General features: G+C 33.1%; 4 protein-coding genes across 5 annotated transcripts; 3 read left to right on the top strand and 1 right to left on the bottom strand.

Annotated features, from left to right (window-relative positions):
- The first annotated feature begins 1,637 nt into the window (after positions 1 to 1,637).
- Positions 1,638 to 6,898, top strand: LOC7489651 (U11/U12 small nuclear ribonucleoprotein 65 kDa protein). Of its 2 annotated transcripts, none has more exons than XR_008057027.1 (12): positions 1,638 to 1,935; positions 2,217 to 2,288; positions 2,378 to 2,614; positions 3,000 to 3,081; positions 3,228 to 3,407; positions 3,730 to 3,918; positions 4,003 to 4,173; positions 4,348 to 4,435; positions 4,681 to 4,739; positions 5,863 to 5,928; positions 6,204 to 6,339; positions 6,435 to 6,898. XR_008057027.1 is itself a non-coding variant. In XM_002319109.4 (12 exons), exons 1-11 carry the CDS (start codon positions 1,724 to 1,726, stop codon positions 6,285 to 6,287), a joined length of 1,440 nt encoding a protein of 479 aa, XP_002319145.2. In that variant the 5' UTR covers positions 1,639 to 1,723; the 3' UTR covers positions 6,288 to 6,332; positions 6,435 to 6,898. The 2 variants fall into 2 exon arrangements, 1 of the variants encoding a protein (XP_002319145.2); XM_002319109.4 differs by having other exon boundaries at positions 1,639 to 1,935; positions 6,204 to 6,332.
- Positions 6,899 to 7,329: 431 nt separating this feature from the next.
- Positions 7,330 to 9,618, top strand: LOC7489652 (pentatricopeptide repeat-containing protein At1g09220, mitochondrial). Its single transcript, XM_024583394.2, has one exon. It carries the CDS (start codon positions 7,407 to 7,409, stop codon positions 8,964 to 8,966), a length of 1,560 nt encoding a protein of 519 aa, XP_024439162.1. The 5' UTR covers positions 7,330 to 7,406; the 3' UTR covers positions 8,967 to 9,618.
- Positions 9,619 to 13,081: 3,463 nt separating this feature from the next.
- LOC7489653 (blue copper protein) lies at positions 13,082 to 13,805 on the top strand. Its single transcript, XM_002319111.4, has 2 exons — positions 13,082 to 13,248; positions 13,400 to 13,805. The coding sequence occupies exons 1-2, from the start codon at positions 13,086 to 13,088 to the stop codon at positions 13,705 to 13,707; spliced, it is 471 nt and encodes a 156-aa protein (XP_002319147.3). The 5' UTR covers positions 13,082 to 13,085; the 3' UTR covers positions 13,708 to 13,805.
- A 4,095-nt stretch (positions 13,806 to 17,900) lies between these two features.
- On the bottom strand, positions 17,901 to 18,757 carry LOC18104113 (inactive protein RESTRICTED TEV MOVEMENT 2). The gene is made up of 2 exons (XM_006375820.3): positions 18,610 to 18,757; positions 17,901 to 18,518 (listed from the first exon to the last, which is right to left on the bottom strand). The coding sequence occupies exons 1-2, from the start codon at positions 18,698 to 18,700 to the stop codon at positions 18,115 to 18,117; spliced, it is 495 nt and encodes a 164-aa protein (XP_006375882.2). The 5' UTR covers positions 18,701 to 18,757; the 3' UTR covers positions 17,901 to 18,114.
- Between the last annotated feature and the right edge of the window lie 1,569 nt (positions 18,758 to 20,326).

Genomic DNA, 20,326 nt, shown 5'->3' on the forward strand with positions numbered 1-20,326 from the left:
ATTTGATTTTTAGAAAATTGATAATGATTTAGGGATACTATTAAATAATTTTGAATTAAACCAATGTTAATTTATTTAGCTCACATAATTAATTAATATATCTTGCTATCAATATTCAATATAGGTTTGATATAATTAATATATGTTGTAACGATGCACCTTAACAAATAATAATAAAATATCTTTTTTTATTGCTACCGACTATTCTTGCCAACTGATCACAAGTATATAAAAAACATAAATGATTTTTTTATTGGTATAGTTGAAAGGGATGTTGCACTACCAGTATCGTTAGATGAAAATTATATGACATGGTATCACAATACAATGACATTTTGTTTGGTTTTTAATCTGGTAAGTAGAAGTTTCATGATTTTGATGTGACTTATAAGTGGATAAAGCAAAGTATTTTCTAGGAGCTTCCTTATTGGAAGACCAATCTTCTCCGCCATAATTTTAATATCATGTATATTGAAAAGAATGTGTTTGAAAATATTTTTAACACAGTTATGGACATGAAATGGAAGAAAAATGAAGCATAAAGATTGCAATGGATATATCTTTGTTTTGATACTATAAAAATATAAAATTGATTTATGATGGGTCACTGGTCACAAAGCCCAAAGCTAACTTCATTGTAGACAAGAATGTACAGTTATTTGTTTACCAATAGCTTAAGAATACGTGTTTTCCTGATGATCATGCTTTAAACATATCTAGATTAGTGAATTTGATGGATTACAGATTGTATGAAATAAAAAATCATGACTATCATGTGGTTATGCAAACACTTATTCCACTTGTGCACTAAAATTTATTTTCAAAGAGGATATGAGGTGCATTCACCAAGATCATTTACTTATTTAGAGATATATGCTCTAACGAGTTATATATCCAATATATTGAGAGACTTGATATGAATATCGTACATACAATTTGTAAACTTGAAATGATATTTCTTTCATTATTTTTTAAATCAATAAAATATCTAGTTATACATTTATCATTTGAGACTACAGTTAAAAACCCTATCTAATATAGATAGATATATCTATTGGAGAGGTTAGCAATTATATTATTATTTGGGTAGAACTTGCTCAAAGAATTTGAATATATAAGAGCACTAAAACTAATTTGATCAAGGTTTATGAGATGCATTCACCAAGATCAGTTATTTTTTTAAGAGATATATGCTCTAACGAGTTACATATCCAATACATTGAAAGAATTGATATGAATATTGTATAGACAATTTGTAAATTTAAAATGATATTCCTTCCATTATTTTTTAAATCAATAAAATATCTAGTGATATATTTATTGTTTGAGACTACAATTAAAAACCCTATTATATATATATATATATATATATATATATATATATATATATATATATATATATTTTGAAAAGGTTAGCAACTACATTATTATTTGGGTAGAATTTGCTTAAAGAATTTGAATCCATAAAAGCACTAAGGCTGATTTGATTAAGGCTTATATTATTATTATTATTATTATTATTATTATTATTATTATGTAATTTATAATGTTTAAACTACCAGCCAAAACCCATATATTTTGGATCCAAACTTACATACTCTATCGAAAAGAAAAGCCCAGCCCACTGAGATATACAACTCTTTGCATCCCTGCTAAACAGGGTATCGTTCTCTTCAATTCAGGATACGAAAATTCTTGCTAAATATCCTTCTTGTGGCTTTCAATGGCTGCTTTTCCTTCTGCACAGAATTTTACGAATACCCAGATGCAGAATTTTGGGTTTCAAGGCACAGAGGTGAAAGCAGAGTCAGTAGAATCACAAGTGATTGTTACCCTTTTGATTAAACACCTCCCTGAAGATATCCCTTTTGACACACTTTCAAGACTTTTCTCTCATTATGGTGCTTTCTCTGTCCGCCCTTGCAATTCTGGAAGGTTATCTCAATGTAAAATTTGTAATCTTTATTTACTGTAGTTTATGCCTTGACTGCATTGGAAGTGGTTGGTTTATTATTCTATGTTTTGTCAATTTTATTGTTTTTCGTTAGTTTTGCTCATGTTTTGCTATGATTTTATTTCTTTACAAGTACTTATGTTTTTTGCTTTTGATTTATCTGTCTCTTTTGTTTGATAGACTCCATTGTTCTTTGTTGTGTTACTATCGACTGTGCTTTTCATTGGAGGTGATATGTTCTTTGATAATGATGGTTATGCAGATTGAGAAATTGTGCCTTTGTGGATTTCCAAAGTGAAGGACTGGCTTATCAAGCGCATCGTCAGTTAAATGGGTAAAATTTTCTGCCACCACCTAGTTGATGGTAGTCCAATGTTGTGAAATAAGCCAATGAATTGTTGTCTCTTTTGTTTTTCTGGATAGGCTGAGGTTTCTTGGCAAGGTCTTATCGGTGGAGAGAGCTAGTAAGCTAAATGAGGATAGTAAATTTAAACAAAGTGAGGCTCAACAAGGAAAGGATTCTGTACTACCAACATCTTTGATGAAGGATGCTTCTGTGACTAGAGATGTCATTGAAGGTTCAAATTTTGGGTCCTTACCTGCTAGTGAACCAATTGCACCAAGGCTTGGTGTTGACTATCCATTTCCTCCTCACTTGGAGTATGTCTACCTTTCTGTTCTTCCTAAAGTTTCTTATTTGATTAATATTTTTGTGTCAACGTTGGAAAGCAGTGCCCTCTCTGTGAATGCCATGGATTTTCTTGTGATGGTAGACATTGATGGCACATTATTTGAGGCATGCTTCTTCCTTTTTTGGTGTCCATTGTCCACATGCTTAATGTTAAATTTCAGTTCAATGCGCCAGGTCATAGGAACTGGCCCTTGATAGCACTGGCTGGTCTCTAATTAAGTAAGACTGTACATTTTGGAAACTGATTATAGCGTCAAACAATTAACTATAGAGCAACAAAACATCCTCGTTATCCTTTGTTATCATGGTATGCTGCTAGAATTGCCTAGATTTGATCATGTTTTGTTTGTACAGGTATGCTTACCCTCCACCAGATGGAAACATTCTGACCAACATTGTAAATGCTCTTATTGCTGTTCCTCGCTTCTATACACAGGTTGTCCCCAAAATCTGCAAATTTATGGACAAATTTACAAAATCATCTTCCTTGTCTCTAGTATTTACATTTTATTGTGTTTTTTATTCTAGTCATCTGCAAGCATAGTGGAGTAATGTCGTTAACAACTTAGTTTTCTATCACAGGTGTTGCATTTGATGAACAAAATGAATATTCCAGCTCCATTTCGAATGGCCCTACCCACTCCACCTCTACCACTGCCACCACCCTCTCCTCCACCACCACCCCCTCCTCCATGTTTAACTGAAAATTCTTCACTGGCAGAGCAATCTAGTAGCGAGTCAGAAATGGAGTCTTCGGATGAGGTATTTTGCTGCTATTTCTGAGTCTTGATTTATACATAATGTGTGTGTGTTCGCTAATGTCATACATGTACAAAACCAAGCGGGCTTCTAATCTAAAATTAGAACCGAACTATGCTTGCTCCTCATTTGCCATTATTTAATATCAGAAGGTACATGATGTTATATTTTCTTACTTCTTTTATCAAGGAATGATGTATTTTTTGTCGCCTCAAATTCTTTTCGTGTGTTCTTGGTAGAGCAGTTCAGGATTGTTTTTCCTACTGTTTTTTCTAATTACCATTAATAATTTCAATACTAATGCTTTGGGACTAAATGTTTGTAGGAGGTTGATGATAAAGCCCCTTATGGAGCCTCAGGAGCTGTTAAACAAAGAAGAAAACGCATTAAACGGAAAGCAATTGTAGGACCTGCAGCTGATAAAGACGTGGTTCATGAATCTGTTGGCCTGAAACCTGCCTCCTTGGTCCCAAAAGAAATTCCAATTATAAAGAAAAAGAATACCGTGCTGCAGGTCATTTTTTGCTTAATAGACATTGTTGTTGGCTTATCTGATTACTCTTACAGATATTCATGTTATTCTATTGTTTCATTGCAGATTAAGATCGCACCAAAAGTAACTCATAATGAATATAAGGATGATAGCATTATGACAGAATCTGAGGACCCAGGCACAGAGGGTTCAGATCAGAAACACTATGCAACTGCAGAAGAAATAGAGAGTAAAAGGCTCGTTCCAGAGGAAATTTTATCACTTCCAAAGTTTAAGGTGCCCAGTCTGTAAATTTTAAGTGATTTCTGCAAGGAATAAATATAGTTTTCCTAATTTGTTGAGTCTAATCTATGTTCAGTTTGAAATTTTTGTTTGTGTGTTTGGCTGAAAGTAACTTTTATGAATTGCAAAGGATACACCCAGTTGCATAAGCTGTCTCAAATTTTGCAGAACTACACAGTTGGGAATCCTGCATCTGTTCTGTACATAAAGAACCTTGACAAAGAAGTGGTTGCTGATGATTTCTTCTACATATTTGGTGAGCTGGCAAACCTTGATGCTTGCTACTTCCCAAAATTTTGGGTCTTTTTTCTAAAATCTCTTTGTATAATTCAATGTGTTTAGTACCAAATATTCGTATTGTAGGAGATGGTTTTAGTGTTTGATACTAGGTGCTGGAATTTTTGCAGCTTATTCTTTGTGTGCATTTTGTTACTCATATTTGCCCTTTGTTACTGCAAAGACAGTACCTGCTTAATATATGTTGTTTGTAATTTGATGTAGGATCACTATTTGGAAGCATTGATGCAGCTAAAAGTGGCCTCAGTGTCAAGTTGATGCAGGTGAGGTTCTTTAATAGAGTCTTAATTTCTGCATAAAGCTCAGTATGGTTGTTTATGTTTAACCAACAAAGGAGAAACGATTGCCCATGCCAGGTTTTAGTTCATGTGATACAAATTCCATGTGGTCATTAGAGAGACTTTGATCCACCTTTTATTATGTTGGTGTATGAAATACACAGTTTCATTTATGTGCTCCATCATTAATGTTGAATGAGAGGACTGGTGAATAGAAGATGAGAAAGCAGTATAAATTTCATGGAAGTGCAAGGAAATCCTGTCCATTAAAACTGCTAGCATAGGAAGGAGTCCAGGGAGAGATGGTATAAATCTGAGTTAAGAAATTTATAGGCACTGGTGTCTGAGAAAGGGCTTAATGGCTAGACACCGTGCGCGTCATCTAATGACAACATGAGTTGAGAATGTTTATGGTCAGTTGCAAGGGTATGCTTGTTGATTTGTGGATTGGGAGGTGCTTTCCCTTAATACATTTTTAAGAGGGATTATGGATTGAAATATTTATGAGAAAGCAGACCATTGGTTCTGGTAAATCTTTTCTTTCTTAACTTGAGAATGTGAAGCATGCTCTAGAGAGCATATTATGTGATCAATGGCTTAGGAGTAAGATCTAAGATCTAGAAGAGCGAGACCTAGATTATGGAGTGGGGTTGAGGAAATTGAAAGGTTTTTATCCCGAGCTTTATTTTTGGGTTGCTGCTTTAGATTTTACCATTATCTAGATTGATATTGCTCAGATGCTTCTTTGTACCTAAGGACTTGGTGCTTGCATATTTATTTGAAGTGCTGCCAAAGATAGAGAAGAAATTTGAGAATGGTGTTCTGCTGCTGATTCCTTGTATATATATATTCCTTATTCTAATATCAACTATCTTAAAACTACACATCACCTTATTACCATAGTACATGGAAATTTATTTTACACTTTTCTGTGAAGATTATCTGAATCAAGGAAAATCCTTGTATAAAATCATGAGAACATGAATGAAGCTTTGTCGCTGGGAGAAAAAATCATGTTTTTGGCCATGACATATTGCATAGGTGGTTGTAAACTCATAATCTCCTGACTGATCAACTTTGAATTATGACCTTCACTTTTAAATTTCAGGAGGGAAGAATGAGGGGTCAAGCTTTTGTAACGTTTTCATCAGTTGAACTTGCCCATCAAGCTCTGGTATGTATCTCATGAGTTTATCTAAAACCTCTGTGTGATTTTTGAACCCCTGTTGTGCAAGTTCATTTATTTTTTAATAGATGCCTTTCAAGTGCTGCCTGCTGAGTGCATTCATAAAACCAGGGGCATTGAGCAACTTGATCTGACTTTCCCAATTGGGAGTGTCATGTAGATGTTTATGACAACTAGATCACACACCTTTGCATTCTTTGGTTATATATTCTGCTAAAGCGGTAATGATATACTGATATTTTTTAATGTGTTTGTGGTTGCAGAATCTAGTGAATGGATATGTATTCAAAGACAAACCGATGATCATACAATTTGGTCGGAATCCTTCAGCTGCCAAGCCAAATTAGACAGACTTGTCATGAATAGGAGCTGTTTATACTATGCCACTCATGGTTCGTGGTTTAATTACTCATTCTACATTATATTCCTTGATATAGACCTCAACCAACAAATTTGGGAATATCGTATCTGTTATGATTCTTGCCTTCATGCAGGTATCTGCATCCTCTGGCTGTAGGAAGTTGAAAATGTCAATATTTCTGTGCATGGGGAGGATGTGCAGAGCAAGCTGCCATGGATGGGCATTTTCAGTTGCTGCTGTCAATATTAAGCAGCTCAAATTGGAAAAGAGTAGAGGGAGGGGGAGGAGGTTATGACATGCAATGCTGACTGACTAGTACTAATCTTATATACCAGCGAGAAGAAAAGGATGACCTCTTGTTTCCGGCATGCAGAAACGTTTAAATTCACAACTTTCTGATACGGAGCTTTCTTTTTCTGTAACATTCTGGAGCGTTGAGGGATCTGGACATGGTAAATTGAAAGAGATGTTTGTGAAAGAGAAATTGAACCAAACAATAGTTGTCAATCTCTCCTGTCCTGTACTTCATCAAATGGGGCATTCGAAATTGTGCAGGCTTCATGAAATGGTTAGATAAGCAGAAAATAGTTATTCTCATCTCTCTTCGTGAGATAAGCAGACTAAAAACTGAAAATGCATCAATAATTCTCACAGCAGCGTGATTGCTAAGAAATTGGGTTCATGAACAAATTTCTTCTGCTAAGAGCAAGAATGTTGAGAGTGGCAGTGGATAGACCTAGTAAAGTGCTGCTACAATCCATTGGAGCTAGTTTGTCTCCCAAGTTGTAAATGGAACCGAAATCATACATTGAGCGATCAAATCAAGAGAGACACTGCATCTCAGTCTCGGAGAATATTTAAAGTCTTTATTTCAATCAACACTAATACACCAAGATTTACAATAATTTAATGCAATCGATAAAATTAATGCTAACCAAAAAAAAATAAAAATGGTTTACCTACGTTTTAAAATGATAACTATATATCTTTTTAAAATGATATTTCCCATAAAAATTTCATCTTGAGCCCGCATTCTTGCTTGAAGTTTTCGATCCCTAAACGGCTAAACCAAAGAAAATAAAAAATGCTGCAGCACTAATGAGAGATGACTACATGTATGCATGCAAGTTGTGGAAAGCCAAGGCACCTTGCAAGTATGCTTAGGTTGACAAGGCCATGCTTTGTTTACTTCACAAACAAAACAATAGCAAGAACAGCAAAAGCATCCCTTTGTTTTCTAACCTCACAAAGGTTATTTACAACAATCAAACAAGAAGAACAAAAACTAAGCCACTTGCTCACTCTGTTACTCCAGAACCCAACAAAAACCCACCAACCAACCCTACAAGTCCACTCATTTCTACTATCCACTGGCTTATTAAGCCATTCAATTCTGCTCTTCAACACCCTGCTTAGACTCTATTCTTTTGGTGATCAGCCCCACCTAGCTTTCTTGCTCTACAAACAGATGCAAGAAGTTTACTTTCACTCTTCTTCATTGCCTCCCCCTTCATTTGATAGCTTTACCTACTTTTTCCTCGTAAATACTAGCACTAACTGTTCTTGTCCAATTCTTGGAACTCAGTTTCATAGTCGTATATTCAAAGTGGGTTTTCAATATCATGTTTATGTACAAACTGCTCTTTTGAATATGTACTTATCTAGTGGGGTTTTAGGTGATGCTATGATTTTGTTTGATGAAATGCCCAAGAGAAATGTGGTTACTTGGAATGTGATGATTACTGGGCTGGTTAAATGGGGTAAACTTGAATTTGCTAGTTCTCTCTTTGATGAGATGCCTGAAAAGAATGTTGTTTCATGGACTGGAATAATTGATGGGTATATCAGAAACAACAAGTATAGTGAGGGTTTGTCTTTGTTTCGAAGAATGGTTGTGTGTGAGGGTATAAAGCCTACTGAAATAACTATTCTTGCAATTTTACCGGCTATTTCTAATATGGGGGAGTTAAAATCTTGCAGCTTGATCCATGGTTATGCAGAGAAAAGAGGATTTAATGCTTTTGATATACGTGTTGCTAATTCGATTATAGATTGTTATTCGAAATGTGGTTGCATAGCGAGTGCCTTTAAGTTTTTTGAGGATATTTCGGTGGAGAGGAAGAATTTGGTATCATGGACATCCATCATTTCCGGGTTTGCAATGCATGGGATGTGGAAGGAAGCGGTGGAATATTTTGAAAGGATGGAGAAAGCAGGTTTGAAGCCAAATAGAGTGACATTCTTGAGTGTTTTGAATGCTTGTAGCCATGGCGGATTGGTTGACGAGGGGCTTAGGTGTTTTTACAAGATGGTGAATGAGCATGGAGTTTTGCCTGATATTAAGCATTATGGGTGTGTAGTAGACATGTTGGGGAGGACAGGGAGGCTAGAAGAAGCAGAGAATATGGCTTTAGAGATTCCTAGTGAGATTGTTAATGTTGTGATTTGGAGGACCCTGTTGGGTGCATGTAGCTTTCATGGTAATGTTGAGATGGGTGAGAGGGTTACAAGGAAGATAATGGAGATGGAGAGAGGATACGGAGGTGACTATGTGCTTATGTATAACATCTTTGCTGGTGCTGGACGGTATGAGGATGCTGAGAGGTTGAGAAAACTGATGAACAAGAGAAATGCCTTTAAACTTCCTGGCAATAGTTTGGTGTGAATGATCGGAGAGCCAGGTGGATCTAGAGTCTAGTGAGAATGTCTTTTGGTTTGCTTGTATTGATGCCAAGGAAACTGCTAACAGCTCACAAGTGTTTTAACAGGCCAAACTGAGATCTTTACATGAAGTTTTTTGAACATCTCTCGGAAGCCTAATTCTTGTTGTTTGATGGTTGTTGGGTGATATTTTTTTCAAAACTATTCCATAAAATGGGGATGATATACATGAACAAGCATGAAACATATGCCTGATCGTGATGAGCGGCTTAAGGTATTTCAGAAATGAGCTCTTTCTTGATTAAGGATAATGTGGATGTGGAAGAACACATAAATTAAAGGAAAGAATCGGGAAGCAAATCTTTCTCATCATGCTTATTGGTACTTCGTGAGGGTCAGGAATTGAGAGCTGTTGAACGTAATTGAAATCAGAAAAGTGTTCACAAGACAATAGTATTTGAGGCATTCTCTCAAGTAGAAGATGCTTGCTTATGTATCAGAAATGCGTGCTCCCCTTTTCTTATGATTTTTCGTTGCACTGGCAAAAAAGATGTTGATATGTTCATTCCCGAGGTAAAAGTCATGTAATATTGACTTCCTACCACTGTATCCAAGCAGATCTCTAATGGGAAAATCATTTCTGAGTTTTACTTTCATTGCCCAGTACTGTACTAATCATGCTTCAATCAATTGCATTTTGCATACATGACAATGAATAACATAGTTTACTTGTTTGCCACCCAACATTCCATGTGTTCAAAAGATTTTGTTCTGAACTTCTGAAGCCAGGTGTATAATGAAGAAAATGAACTACACAGATTATCATATCATAATCTGAGAGTTAACAAACAAGATCTTAAATCAGTATCTGGGATGGGAAAAAAAATCCAAGTACTTTCCATTTAATAGCATAATTTGACTTAATTTTACATTTCCAATGATCGATATTGCAATTTGAACACATGGTATCGAAATGTTGCTATGATGGTGCTATTTTGCTTCATGCTTGAGCATTATTATCAATTCTATTAGTGACTTAAAATCATTTTTTCGTTCTTAATGACCTAAACATGTTGTTAAGATGCCTCTATATATGGAATCGTTAACAAAAAAGTTTAAATTTTGAGCCAATCCACTCAAGAGTTGCTAAGTTATGATATATTCCTATTACTACTACAATTATAATAAATAAAAAAAGCTTTTTACTACCCCGTTCCAAATTATAATCAGTGTCGACAGACTTCTAAACAATTATCTGGTGTTGAATTACTGCATGCGTGAACATCATGCTGGAAAAAGAGTCTAAGTTTATAAACAATTTTTATTTTTATTTTTTCATCTATGAATTTGAGTTCCCTTTTCAATGGTATGTGTTATTAAGTTGCAATTTGCTTGATTCCAGAATTAGTAGTATAATTATATTTGAATTGCAATAAGGCTTGAAAGTATAAATTATTAGTTTAGACTTTAGAGTGATCATCATTGTTAATAATTAGCTTGTAATTAGTCTCCTAACTTGTCTGGCAAACTCTAGTTGGGGTTTGCAAGTTAATTTCAACTCACTGAATTTCCTTTAATTATCATAAGAGAAAAGATAAAAAAAAGATTATTAGAATAAATAACAGAGCATATTTAGTACTTAAACCAATCCAGAATAAATAAATTTCAATTCACTTAATTTCCTTTTATCGTAAGAGAAAAGATTAAAAAAAAATGATTGTTAGAATAAATAGTAAAGCATATTTAGTAATTAACTCAATCTAGAATAAATAAATTCAATATTTGACATTGCTGTATGAATCACTACTAGATTGTTGGCCATGCTATTTTACGGCTCAAATCAATTTTTTGAGTGCAAAAGGAAAGGCAGGCACTACTAACATATTCTTAGTAAGAAAAATAAAATGTGAGGGTTAGATCGATACGATCAAGTTAGCTTAACAAGTTAAAAATAATTTGGATGCTTGAAAAAAATAAAATTAAATAAATATTTGTAAAATTAAATATCAACAAAATAACAAAATACTTATCTAAGACTGTGATAATTCTTAAAAAGAATCATGAAGACTAATTTAAAATAAATTTAAAATTTAAAAATATATATTATTTTAAAAAAATCAAATAAAAATAAAAAAACCTAAGTGCTAAAAAAAATGTCCATGTGCCTAGGCCTTAATAAAAAAAGTCCAAGGACACAAGTTTGTCAATCTAGGCCGCACACCTGGGCTTTGATAATTTTTCTTTTCTTTTAGTAAGAGGTGGAGTTGTACATCCCAATTTTTTTCTTGAAAAGAAATATAGTAAGCAATGTGTAGCATGCTCTACCCAAATTCTAGCAATGAGAGGTCGCTAGGGGTGTTTTACATCTAAAAACTCATTTAAAATTATTTTTTGACCCAAAAACATAAAAAAAATTATAGAGACCTAAATAAATCTATTTCAGCCTTCAAGAAAACCTAAAAATGATCCAAAAACAAAAAAAATCAACCTAAAATCCAAAAAGTTTTTGAGATCAAATCTACTATCTCAAGAAATTTCAAGGTGACATTACATCCCAGTAGAACTATCCTCATCGAATGAAACTCATTGATACTAATATCAACTATTTTGATGGTCAGAATCGGTGTTGACAAATATTTTCTTTCTCTACTATGACTTTCTCTCTCTAACCTCAAATTAGGAGAAAAAAATAAAAGAAATGAAATTTTGGATCAAAAAAGTGTTTTTAATACGAACAAAAATGGATTAATTGCAAAGTAAGAGGATTAAAGTTAATGTCTTGAGATAATTTCAAAACGACCACCAAGTTTCTCTTTGTTTTTTTAGTTTAGTCCTCTATTTTTTTTTTCTAACATATTGGAAGCAATTTCCCTTCAATTTAACCACAAAAGAACCAAATCATGAGAAAAAAAATTTGAGGATCAAAATGGCAAAACAAAATCACTGCTCCAGTATTGTACAGTGAAAATGTAAGAGGATGAACATTATTGTTTTTTGTACATAAAAGCATGCGCTCGTTTAGTTCTTTTGTAATTCAGAAATTCTTTAATTCTTTAATTTGTTACAGAATTTTCCATGATCAAGGCAGTAAAAAAAACAAAAAACCTAGATAGAGTTAGTTTATCACATCATTTATAGAGTACGGCCGTTAAAAACAAGATTTAGATAAAAAAAAAATATTGAATTGTAGTCTCCACCTGATGATATATTTATTCCACGGGATTTTGTCAACATATTTTTTTTTTGACATTTGGTGTTATCAACTGGACATGCCTACGTTTAAGATGCGCGTTTTCTTATTTCCGGCTTGCCTTGATTTCCTGGCCGGCAAGAGAAAACATATTTCCTAATATTAGAATTGGATTTTCTGAGGTTTTTGACTATATTAATTTAATCAAAAGATTGGGATTGGCATATATAATCGTGCTCCATTTTCTCCCTCAAATTGTTTAATATATTGGTTAAGGGATTATACCTCTTCTTGGTAATTAGGATTTCAAAAACTTGGTCAGATTATGGTAAATAAAACTTTCATGAATCCTCTAATTTTAATATTTATAGTCGTTTTTAATTAAATGGTAAATGGATTTAGTTTCAGTGTGCAAAAATACTCCTAAAATTAATACTCATTACCTTAATAAAAAGAAAAAAAAAAAGAATACCAAGAAGAGATACATGCTTGGAGGCAGATATTCCTCCCCCACAGGACAGCTCATACAAGTGATATTATCTTGGCTTTAATCCCATCAAAACCATCTACGAAGACATGAGTAAGACATACACAAAACATCTTAATATGAACTCAAACAAAGCTTAAAAGCGCGCATATGTAACTTGTAATGGATGTTATCACCCAAAGAAACAACCAAAAGGATCACCATTTTCTGGCCAGTTTTTCCACACCATCCATCAGATTATTTTAATCTTTTGGTGCCTAGTACGTATAACCCAAAGCTGTTTGTAGTGCCGACCGCTGCCGGTGGTGTTATTTCGAGATTTTCTATGCATTTCCTAAAGAAAGTCAACTATAAATAGGATCCTATGTTTCCCTTACCAAACCCACATTGGAGCAGACATTAGAAATCAAGCATTGTCTCTTAACAATTAAAGTAGCAGATCTCCAATGGCTTCTAGTCAGTTTATTGCCTTTGCCCTTGTCACAATTATTCTTCCCACGCTCACCATGGCAGCTGAACACATTGTTGGTGATGACAAAGGGTGGACTGTTAATTTTAACTACACAACTTGGGCTAGTGGCAAAGTATTTCATGTTGGTGACACAATAGGTAAACTTAATTATCCATATCAATTTAGTTTATATTTTGTCACAATTCACACACACACACACATTTATTTTCATGGTTTTTTAAAAGTTTGCTAGCTCTTTAAAGGGAAAAAAAAATGGGGTTTTTGATGCTAATGATCACTTGTTTGCAGTGTTCAAGTACCAGCCACCACACAATCTCTACAAGGTGGATGGCAACGGCTTTAAGAACTGTGTAGCTTCCGGAGAAGCTCTGACCAGTGGAAATGACATAATAACACTAGGCAGCACAGGAAAGAAATGGTACATTTGTGGGTTTGGCAAACATTGTTCCGAGCTTGGCCAGAAGCTAGTCATTAACGTGGAAGCTGAAGCTCCAGCACCTACTCCAATACCTAATGCTGCTTATGGACTTGCTGCATCAGGCTATCAGATTATTGTGGCAGCAGTGGCTGTGGTCGCAGGAATGATCGTGGCATGATATACCACTAATATGCATGATATATTTTCCCTGTTCTTGCCCAAAAATGATTAAGCGTTTCATGAGTCTGGCACTTTATCATTTTAATGCAGCACAGTTAAGCCTTAATTAATTAATAAGCTGCGTTTTATTGCTTGTTTCGAGTGTTTATAGTTATTGGAAATTTGCTGATTTATAATTGAGTGTTTCACTTTATAGAGTTTATTCATGTACTCCTATATATAATAGCAAACAAAATATCAAATATAAATATTTCATTATTCGATTAAAATATCTTTTTTATGTAATGATTCTAAATCTTTTAGTTTTATTTGTTCAATGAGTTTCAGACACATTTATTCACTTAGGTACTGGTTTGTTAATTTTACTATATATATATATTAATGGGTATGATCATTTCAATCCAAAAATCTATGATAATAGATTATGAATTCAAATTTATATATTAACATTTCAAACTCCTCGTTTCCAAGAGATATATAGGATTCCTCACTCGTATGCTGAACTCATCAAACAGACATGCAGGCTATTGCAACAATTAGGACTTTTGCTTGAATAATCAGTTGTTTAATTAAATATTTAGTCCATTGTTGAGCAAATCGTATGCGCTTGACGTACGTACCTAAAAAGATTGCAACACAATCGCATAACAGTCCTGGCGATTGAGTTGTGGCTAATGCCGGCAAGCAGAAAATATATATGAAGCACATCAAAGGAGCAGATTTATTTATTAAAAAAAATAGAGTTGATTTTATTTAATTTCTAATAGATTGTTCATCTGTACACACTTTGATCTAGAATTACGATTATAAGGATTTTTATTCTAAAGAATCCAGTAAGATGGCCGAAATCCCTCCAACTGAACATTAATGATAACCTAAAGATGTACTAGAAATTGACTGGCTAATCTTTATTTTTCCATGAAACCCTCTTCAAAGATGTGTTCTTGACAATGGCATGCATGGCCATCTTCCATTGATCTAGAAGTACTCCTTGATAATCCTTAAGAATTGATCAAAAAAAGCAGTTGAGTGAGGAATCCGAATTGCCCCTTCAATCTTGTAGTCAAGATCTTGATGCTGCGATCGCCTAAGCAGTTCTTGGAATACTGGATTGGATAGGTATTTCACTGGAACTTCGTATCGTTTACCTTCTTCCCCCACATACATAGCTACATACCCTCTTCGCGTCTTCGCACTCCCAATCACTGCAAGGGAGCCTTTGAAATCCTTCTCGAAGAACTTGTTGACAAGAGAACCTAATCTTTCTTGCATGTTTCTTGATGAATACATGATCACTGGCTTTGAATCTCCAATAGATGCTTTGCGGGAATAAAAATCTTTTCTTGGTAGCAAAGAAGATGGTATCAGATGATCAATGGCAGAAAGAAGCCCTAAAGAAGCAAGTAGATAATAGATACAAGGCTCGACTAAGCATACATGAATATATAGACCTCCGTGGAATCCATATGATAAATAGAATCCTTGGAGAAAAGTGAAAAGAAGTGATCAAGAGAATTAATCAGTCGGTCGAGTATTTTAATTAATTCAAAGAGTTCAGATGCCAAAAAATACTAGAATTTGAATGCTTACTATGTGGTTAATTTTGAGTGGGCTTTAAATGCTCCTGTTTTTGCAAAGTGTAATCGGTGGGCCTCTGTGCATGTTCATCATGCTGAGCTGCTGGGGAGGCATCCGAAAGTCTGTCAGCAGAAAGTTTGCTGTAACTAAATCAGTCCAAAAAATCGAATTTTCTTTCTTAAATGATTGAAAAAAACAAATCAAGCATAATTTACATGCTAGGGCAAAATTGAATTTCCTTTCGAACAAGGAAATTAAAATACCATGGCTGACATGCAATTTTTACAAGTCTTTCACTCTCCAACAAAATCTTTAATAACGTATCTCTCTTGTGTAGACTGTCAAGAACACCATTAGTGAATACTTGATTTTCTTAAAATGATTAATATATCTTCTTCATTAATAATGTTTATTACATTCCATCTTAAAGTACCCGCTTTGTTAATTTAGCACCACCCTCTTTATTTACTCAAGAAATTCTGGCGACAGAATACTTCAACATATATAGATGTAGAATAAGCTGAAAAATGCCAAGTTTAAATAAGATTTTTCAGACACTTGTTCTTTGCCATTCACACTCCGACAAAATCATGTTTGAATAGAACCTACGGGGAAAAAAAATTATATTCAAGATAGAAACTAAATGCCGAAATTGTTGAAAAGACGAGGTTCTGGACCAATGATGGAAATTCTGGCACATTTAAAAAATATCATGTTACAAGACATGATGGATTAGCTAGGGGGATAGTTAATTATATATAAGATAGGTGACAAAAAAAATTACATTAAAAGGATTAAAAAATTAGATCATATACCGATAGCATCTAATAAGATGACTTCATCTAATTATATGATATATATAAAAAAATAACAAAAAATGGAACAAATAAAAAAATAAAAAAGCAAACATGATAACATGCATAAAAAGAGCTCTTGCTAAAATAAAAAAAATATAAAACTTAATTTTCGAACAACTAAACATTAACTAATAAAATTGAAAAAAAACATAAAATAAAAAAAAACAGAAAAAAGATATTCGAGTCAACTCAAGCTAGCTCTTAAAAAAAAAAAACCATTAAAGCCTAAACACGTAGACCGGACACTTGAATGACTTGTGATTTGTAATAACCCAGTTTTGAAGTAATTATTCAAGGTAAAAAAGAACATCTAATTTTAGGTAATTTTCATATAAACTCCAAACAACTCTAAATCTATTTAACATGATCCTTGAAACTCCACAGAAATTTTAAATTTATTGTTTCATTTATGTATATGTGTTTCAGGAAACCCAACAATGGTATAAGAATCATCGCTAGATAATTAGAGTTACTGATTGTATGTTTTAATTGTTATTAAAGTTAATTACGAGTTAAATCTAAGTGAATATATTTTTCTCATGATTTTTTTTTAAAAGGACTTAGGTTACTGTTCTAGTAAGTTCTAGCTGGATTTTTAGATCTAGACAAAATCTATCATTGAAATAAAAAAAATTGTTTTTTAATGGATGCAACGTAACTAGTGGCAATGCTAGCATTGCTATTGGATAAATATAAATTTATGGGATATATAAAAGAAAAACTATTGGATGTTGTTTATATTATCCCGTCGAGAGAAAAATATTTGTCTCAAAATATGTTATATTTCTAAAGAAATTCAAGAACCATAAATTAACATCCAAATGGAACCTGAATTTAAGGCTATAACTTTGAATGTTTAGCCTAAGAGTTTAATAAACATAAGAATTGTGTAGTTATAATAGAACACGTCATGCACTATTGAAATATGAACTTTGTATGAAAACTGAAAATGATGAGTTGTTTATATTTAATGAGCCTACTAATTACATGAAACTAATATCTGATTTTAAAAATAACTTGAAGACATAAAATCTAAAATAGATTTCATGTATACCAACCAGGTATAGATAGATATAAATTAATTGATTTATCTAAAAGAATAAAATTTTATTGGATGTAAATGAGTTCTTAAAAGAAAAACTGATATGGATGAAAATATATAAATATATAAAATAAACTTGTTCATAAAGATTACAAACAAATACAAATATCAAAATTTATCAGAAGGAGAACAATGACTTTCTTGCAGGTTTAGATAATGTGTTTGAAAAGGTTCATAGTGATTTCCTACGAACCGAACTAAACCTAGGACTTGATAAGGTCCAGCACGTCAGCGCAAATGCCCAACGTAACCACGCCACTGTCCAGCAATGACAGTGGGCTGAATTTGCTGCATGTGCCATGTTGTCTTCCATTGGTGGATGCTACTTATAGTAGAGTAGCAAATCGAGGAATTGAACAAATTAAGAAAATTAGAAAATTATTTATATAATCTATTGTTCATTAAGCATTTCTTATAATTTATTTTATTCTATTTTCTTATATCTTATTGTATAGTTATATAAACTCTATTAAAAAACAGTCTCACCCTAAAATCTTAAATTGATAGGAAAATTTCTATATATAATTTATATAATTCTTAAACAATCTCTACATAAATTTAAATGTAAAATATATATCAAATAATCAAATAATATCATTCCCTTCTATTTTTTTTAAAAAGTCTGATTCACTCAAATAGTCCATAGGGTCTTGATTACAAATCAACACTAAGTCAAACTTTATTATATATGCGCGCGCGCGCACTCTTAAAAGTTTAATTTCTGGTAAAGGAAACACGGCACGGAACCGAATATATGATATAACAATATATTGGCACCTAAAAGGATATATTATGGATCAATTAGCTTTCAATATTTCAGATTCAGAAGATAGAAGAATCTGGGCTAGAAGTATATTTTATGATACAATTAGCCTTCAACATGACCACAATGACAGTACTTGTAAGCAGAAGCTCCAAAAGCCACTACCACAGCAAGCACTCCTGCAACTTGTAGAGCTAACTTGGTAGTCATCTCTAGTGTCCAACTTGAACTCTCTATGTATAACAAGTAATTTGATGGCATACTTTCACTTCTTGTAATACATTCAGTGCTGCCTGGTTTTCGAGGAAATGCAGTTGTTTGCTTAGGCAGTATTATTTGAAGAATATCACCAGATAACTTAGCCCGAATTTCATCTGTTTTACAATTCTTTGGGATCTTGATTTGCTTACGAAAGCGGCAACGTAGAGTACCATCTATAGGTCGCTCTCCAGTAATTTTCACAACACCAGGTTCCTCTATTTGGACCCTCAGGTGTTGTTTTTTGAATCCTATATACGGAAGAAAATGTAAATTGTGAAACTATTTAATTACTTGTTTTCTTCATGATAAATTGGAGGAAATACCAAATGAATTAAGTACCTCGTAGATGGATCTCAAGTATCGCATGTTCATCCTCTTTCCACTGGCAAAAGGGCTCAAAATCATCATAATACAGCTTGAAGGTTTCCATTTGAAGGCTTCTTTGGTTTTCTCCAAGGTTGTTCTTGGATAAAGGAGGTCGAAGATGATGTGAATTCTTAATTGACTAAATGAATTAAGCTGTTATATATAGGTTGTTTTTGACACACATACATGAGAGGCAAATTAGAGGTTCCTTGTGGGTTTCATTTTGGAAAAGAATCGATTCATTTTTCTGTTTCCAAGGAAGTCATATGCTTGAATTATCTTTGGGTATACCTTCCCCTGTATTTCACCTTCCCTATCTTCACTTCCTTCTGCTCTTTATTAAGATTCGTTTTAACTCACCGTCTACAAATTTCTGAGGGTTAAGTGAAATTAATTTAGGAGGTCACAAGATTAAATTTAATTTCTTCACTACATTAACAACAATTATCAGATAATTGACTGTTCAAACCATGGAATTTTTCATTCGAAGTTAAGAAGTCTTCAATTGCTTGCAATAAAAAGGAAACAAGAAACAAATAAAAGCCTTTAAAATCTGTCATCATTAATGAGAATTTGGAGGACATACATCAAGAATTCCACTGAGATCAAAGGGTAATTCCTAGTTGAGAGAAACACAATGAACTTAAAAAAAAAGATTAGAAAAAAAAAGATTAGAAACAAGTACAATTATAATATATCAGTAACATCAGAATCTAAACTTCATTTCTTGTGTGTTTTTTGTCTGTGCTTGTTAAAAAATAAATACCTTCAGCATTGTGAATTGTGAATGAGGTCAGTTTCTTTGTAGGAAAAATCAGGTTTATTAACCTTTATCTAACAAAATAGACGATCAAGAGTATCAACTGTTTTGGCATTAAAAACAACTTAATTACGTATATGCCAAATTCCTTAAACTAATCCAAAAAAAACAAGGTCTACCAAAGCTTCTTCTGCATATTTCCAGTTGCAAGCACACGTTATTCATGCAGTAGGATAATTCATAGGTGACGTAACCAAGTAATTTTATGGAAGACTAATTGCAAGGAAAAGAATCGGTGCGATTCATGAATGAGAAGAAAACTATATTTATATTATGTACAATATGATTTTTGCAATTTAATATAAATTATTTTTTAACCTTTAACTTTAAAAAATGTCATAAGTATGTACGGTAAGAGTGTGATTCGTGAATAGGAAGAAAACTAATATTATGTGCATTAGTATGATTTTTGCAATTTAATTTAAGTTATTTTTTTACTTTTGACAGTAATAAAAGTCATAATGGTAAGAAATAATTTTTGAGGTTTGGTTATAATTTTTTTTAAATTTTTTTAATTTATACTAAATTATTTCTTTGAAGAAACATTCTTTAATTCATTTTTACTAAACATGGTTTTAACTTACAATCATTTTAACTCATGGGTTATTTATAAGAAAATAATTTTTAAATTATAATTCAAAAATTATGTTAAATGGACTCTTAACCTGTCAAAGAACATTCTCAACCCAATAGGTTAAACTGTCAGGTGAGGTCTCAAGATATGACTTATATTATTTGCTAACACACTTCTTCAAGTGAGGGCCTTTTGGACTTGAAACTTGTATATGCCCACACTACCTTGTGCTTAATTTTTATCAAATAAATGGAGATGGTGAGATTCAAATTAGTGACCGCTTCGTCATCAAGGCT

The sequence above is a fragment of the Populus trichocarpa genome, chromosome 13 (genome assembly GCF_000002775.5).
Source record: "Populus trichocarpa isolate Nisqually-1 chromosome 13, P.trichocarpa_v4.1, whole genome shotgun sequence".
NCBI lineage: Eukaryota > Viridiplantae > Streptophyta > Magnoliopsida > Malpighiales > Salicaceae > Populus > Populus trichocarpa.

What these genes read in the sequence shown, in the direction of transcription:
- LOC7489651 (XM_002319109.4), top strand. Translation starts at nt 1,724, where the DNA reads ATGGCTGCTTTTCCTTCTGCACAGAATTTTACGAATACCCAGATGCAG. An exon ending in TTCCTCGCTTCTATACACAG is followed by an intron (nt 3,082 to 3,227) that starts GTTGTCCCCAAA and finishes TTTCTATCACAG; the next exon opens with GTGTTGCATTTGATGAACAA. An exon ending in TCAGTGTCAAGTTGATGCAG is followed by an intron (nt 4,740 to 5,862) that starts GTGAGGTTCTTT and finishes TTTAAATTTCAG; the next exon opens with GAGGGAAGAATGAGGGGTCA.
- LOC7489652 (XM_024583394.2), top strand. Translation starts at nt 7,407, where the DNA reads ATGACTACATGTATGCATGCAAGTTGTGGAAAGCCAAGGCACCTTGCA.
- LOC7489653 (XM_002319111.4), top strand. Translation starts at nt 13,086, where the DNA reads ATGGCTTCTAGTCAGTTTATTGCCTTTGCCCTTGTCACAATTATTCTT. An exon ending in TCATGTTGGTGACACAATAG is followed by an intron (nt 13,249 to 13,399) that starts GTAAACTTAATT and finishes ACTTGTTTGCAG; the next exon opens with TGTTCAAGTACCAGCCACCA.
- LOC18104113 (XM_006375820.3), bottom strand. Translation starts at nt 18,700, where the DNA reads ATGGAAACCTTCAAGCTGTATTATGATGATTTTGAGCCCTTTTGCCAG. An exon ending in ACTTGAGATCCATCTACGAG is followed by an intron (nt 18,519 to 18,609) that starts GTACTTAATTCA and finishes TTCCGTATATAG; the next exon opens with GATTCAAAAAACAACACCTG.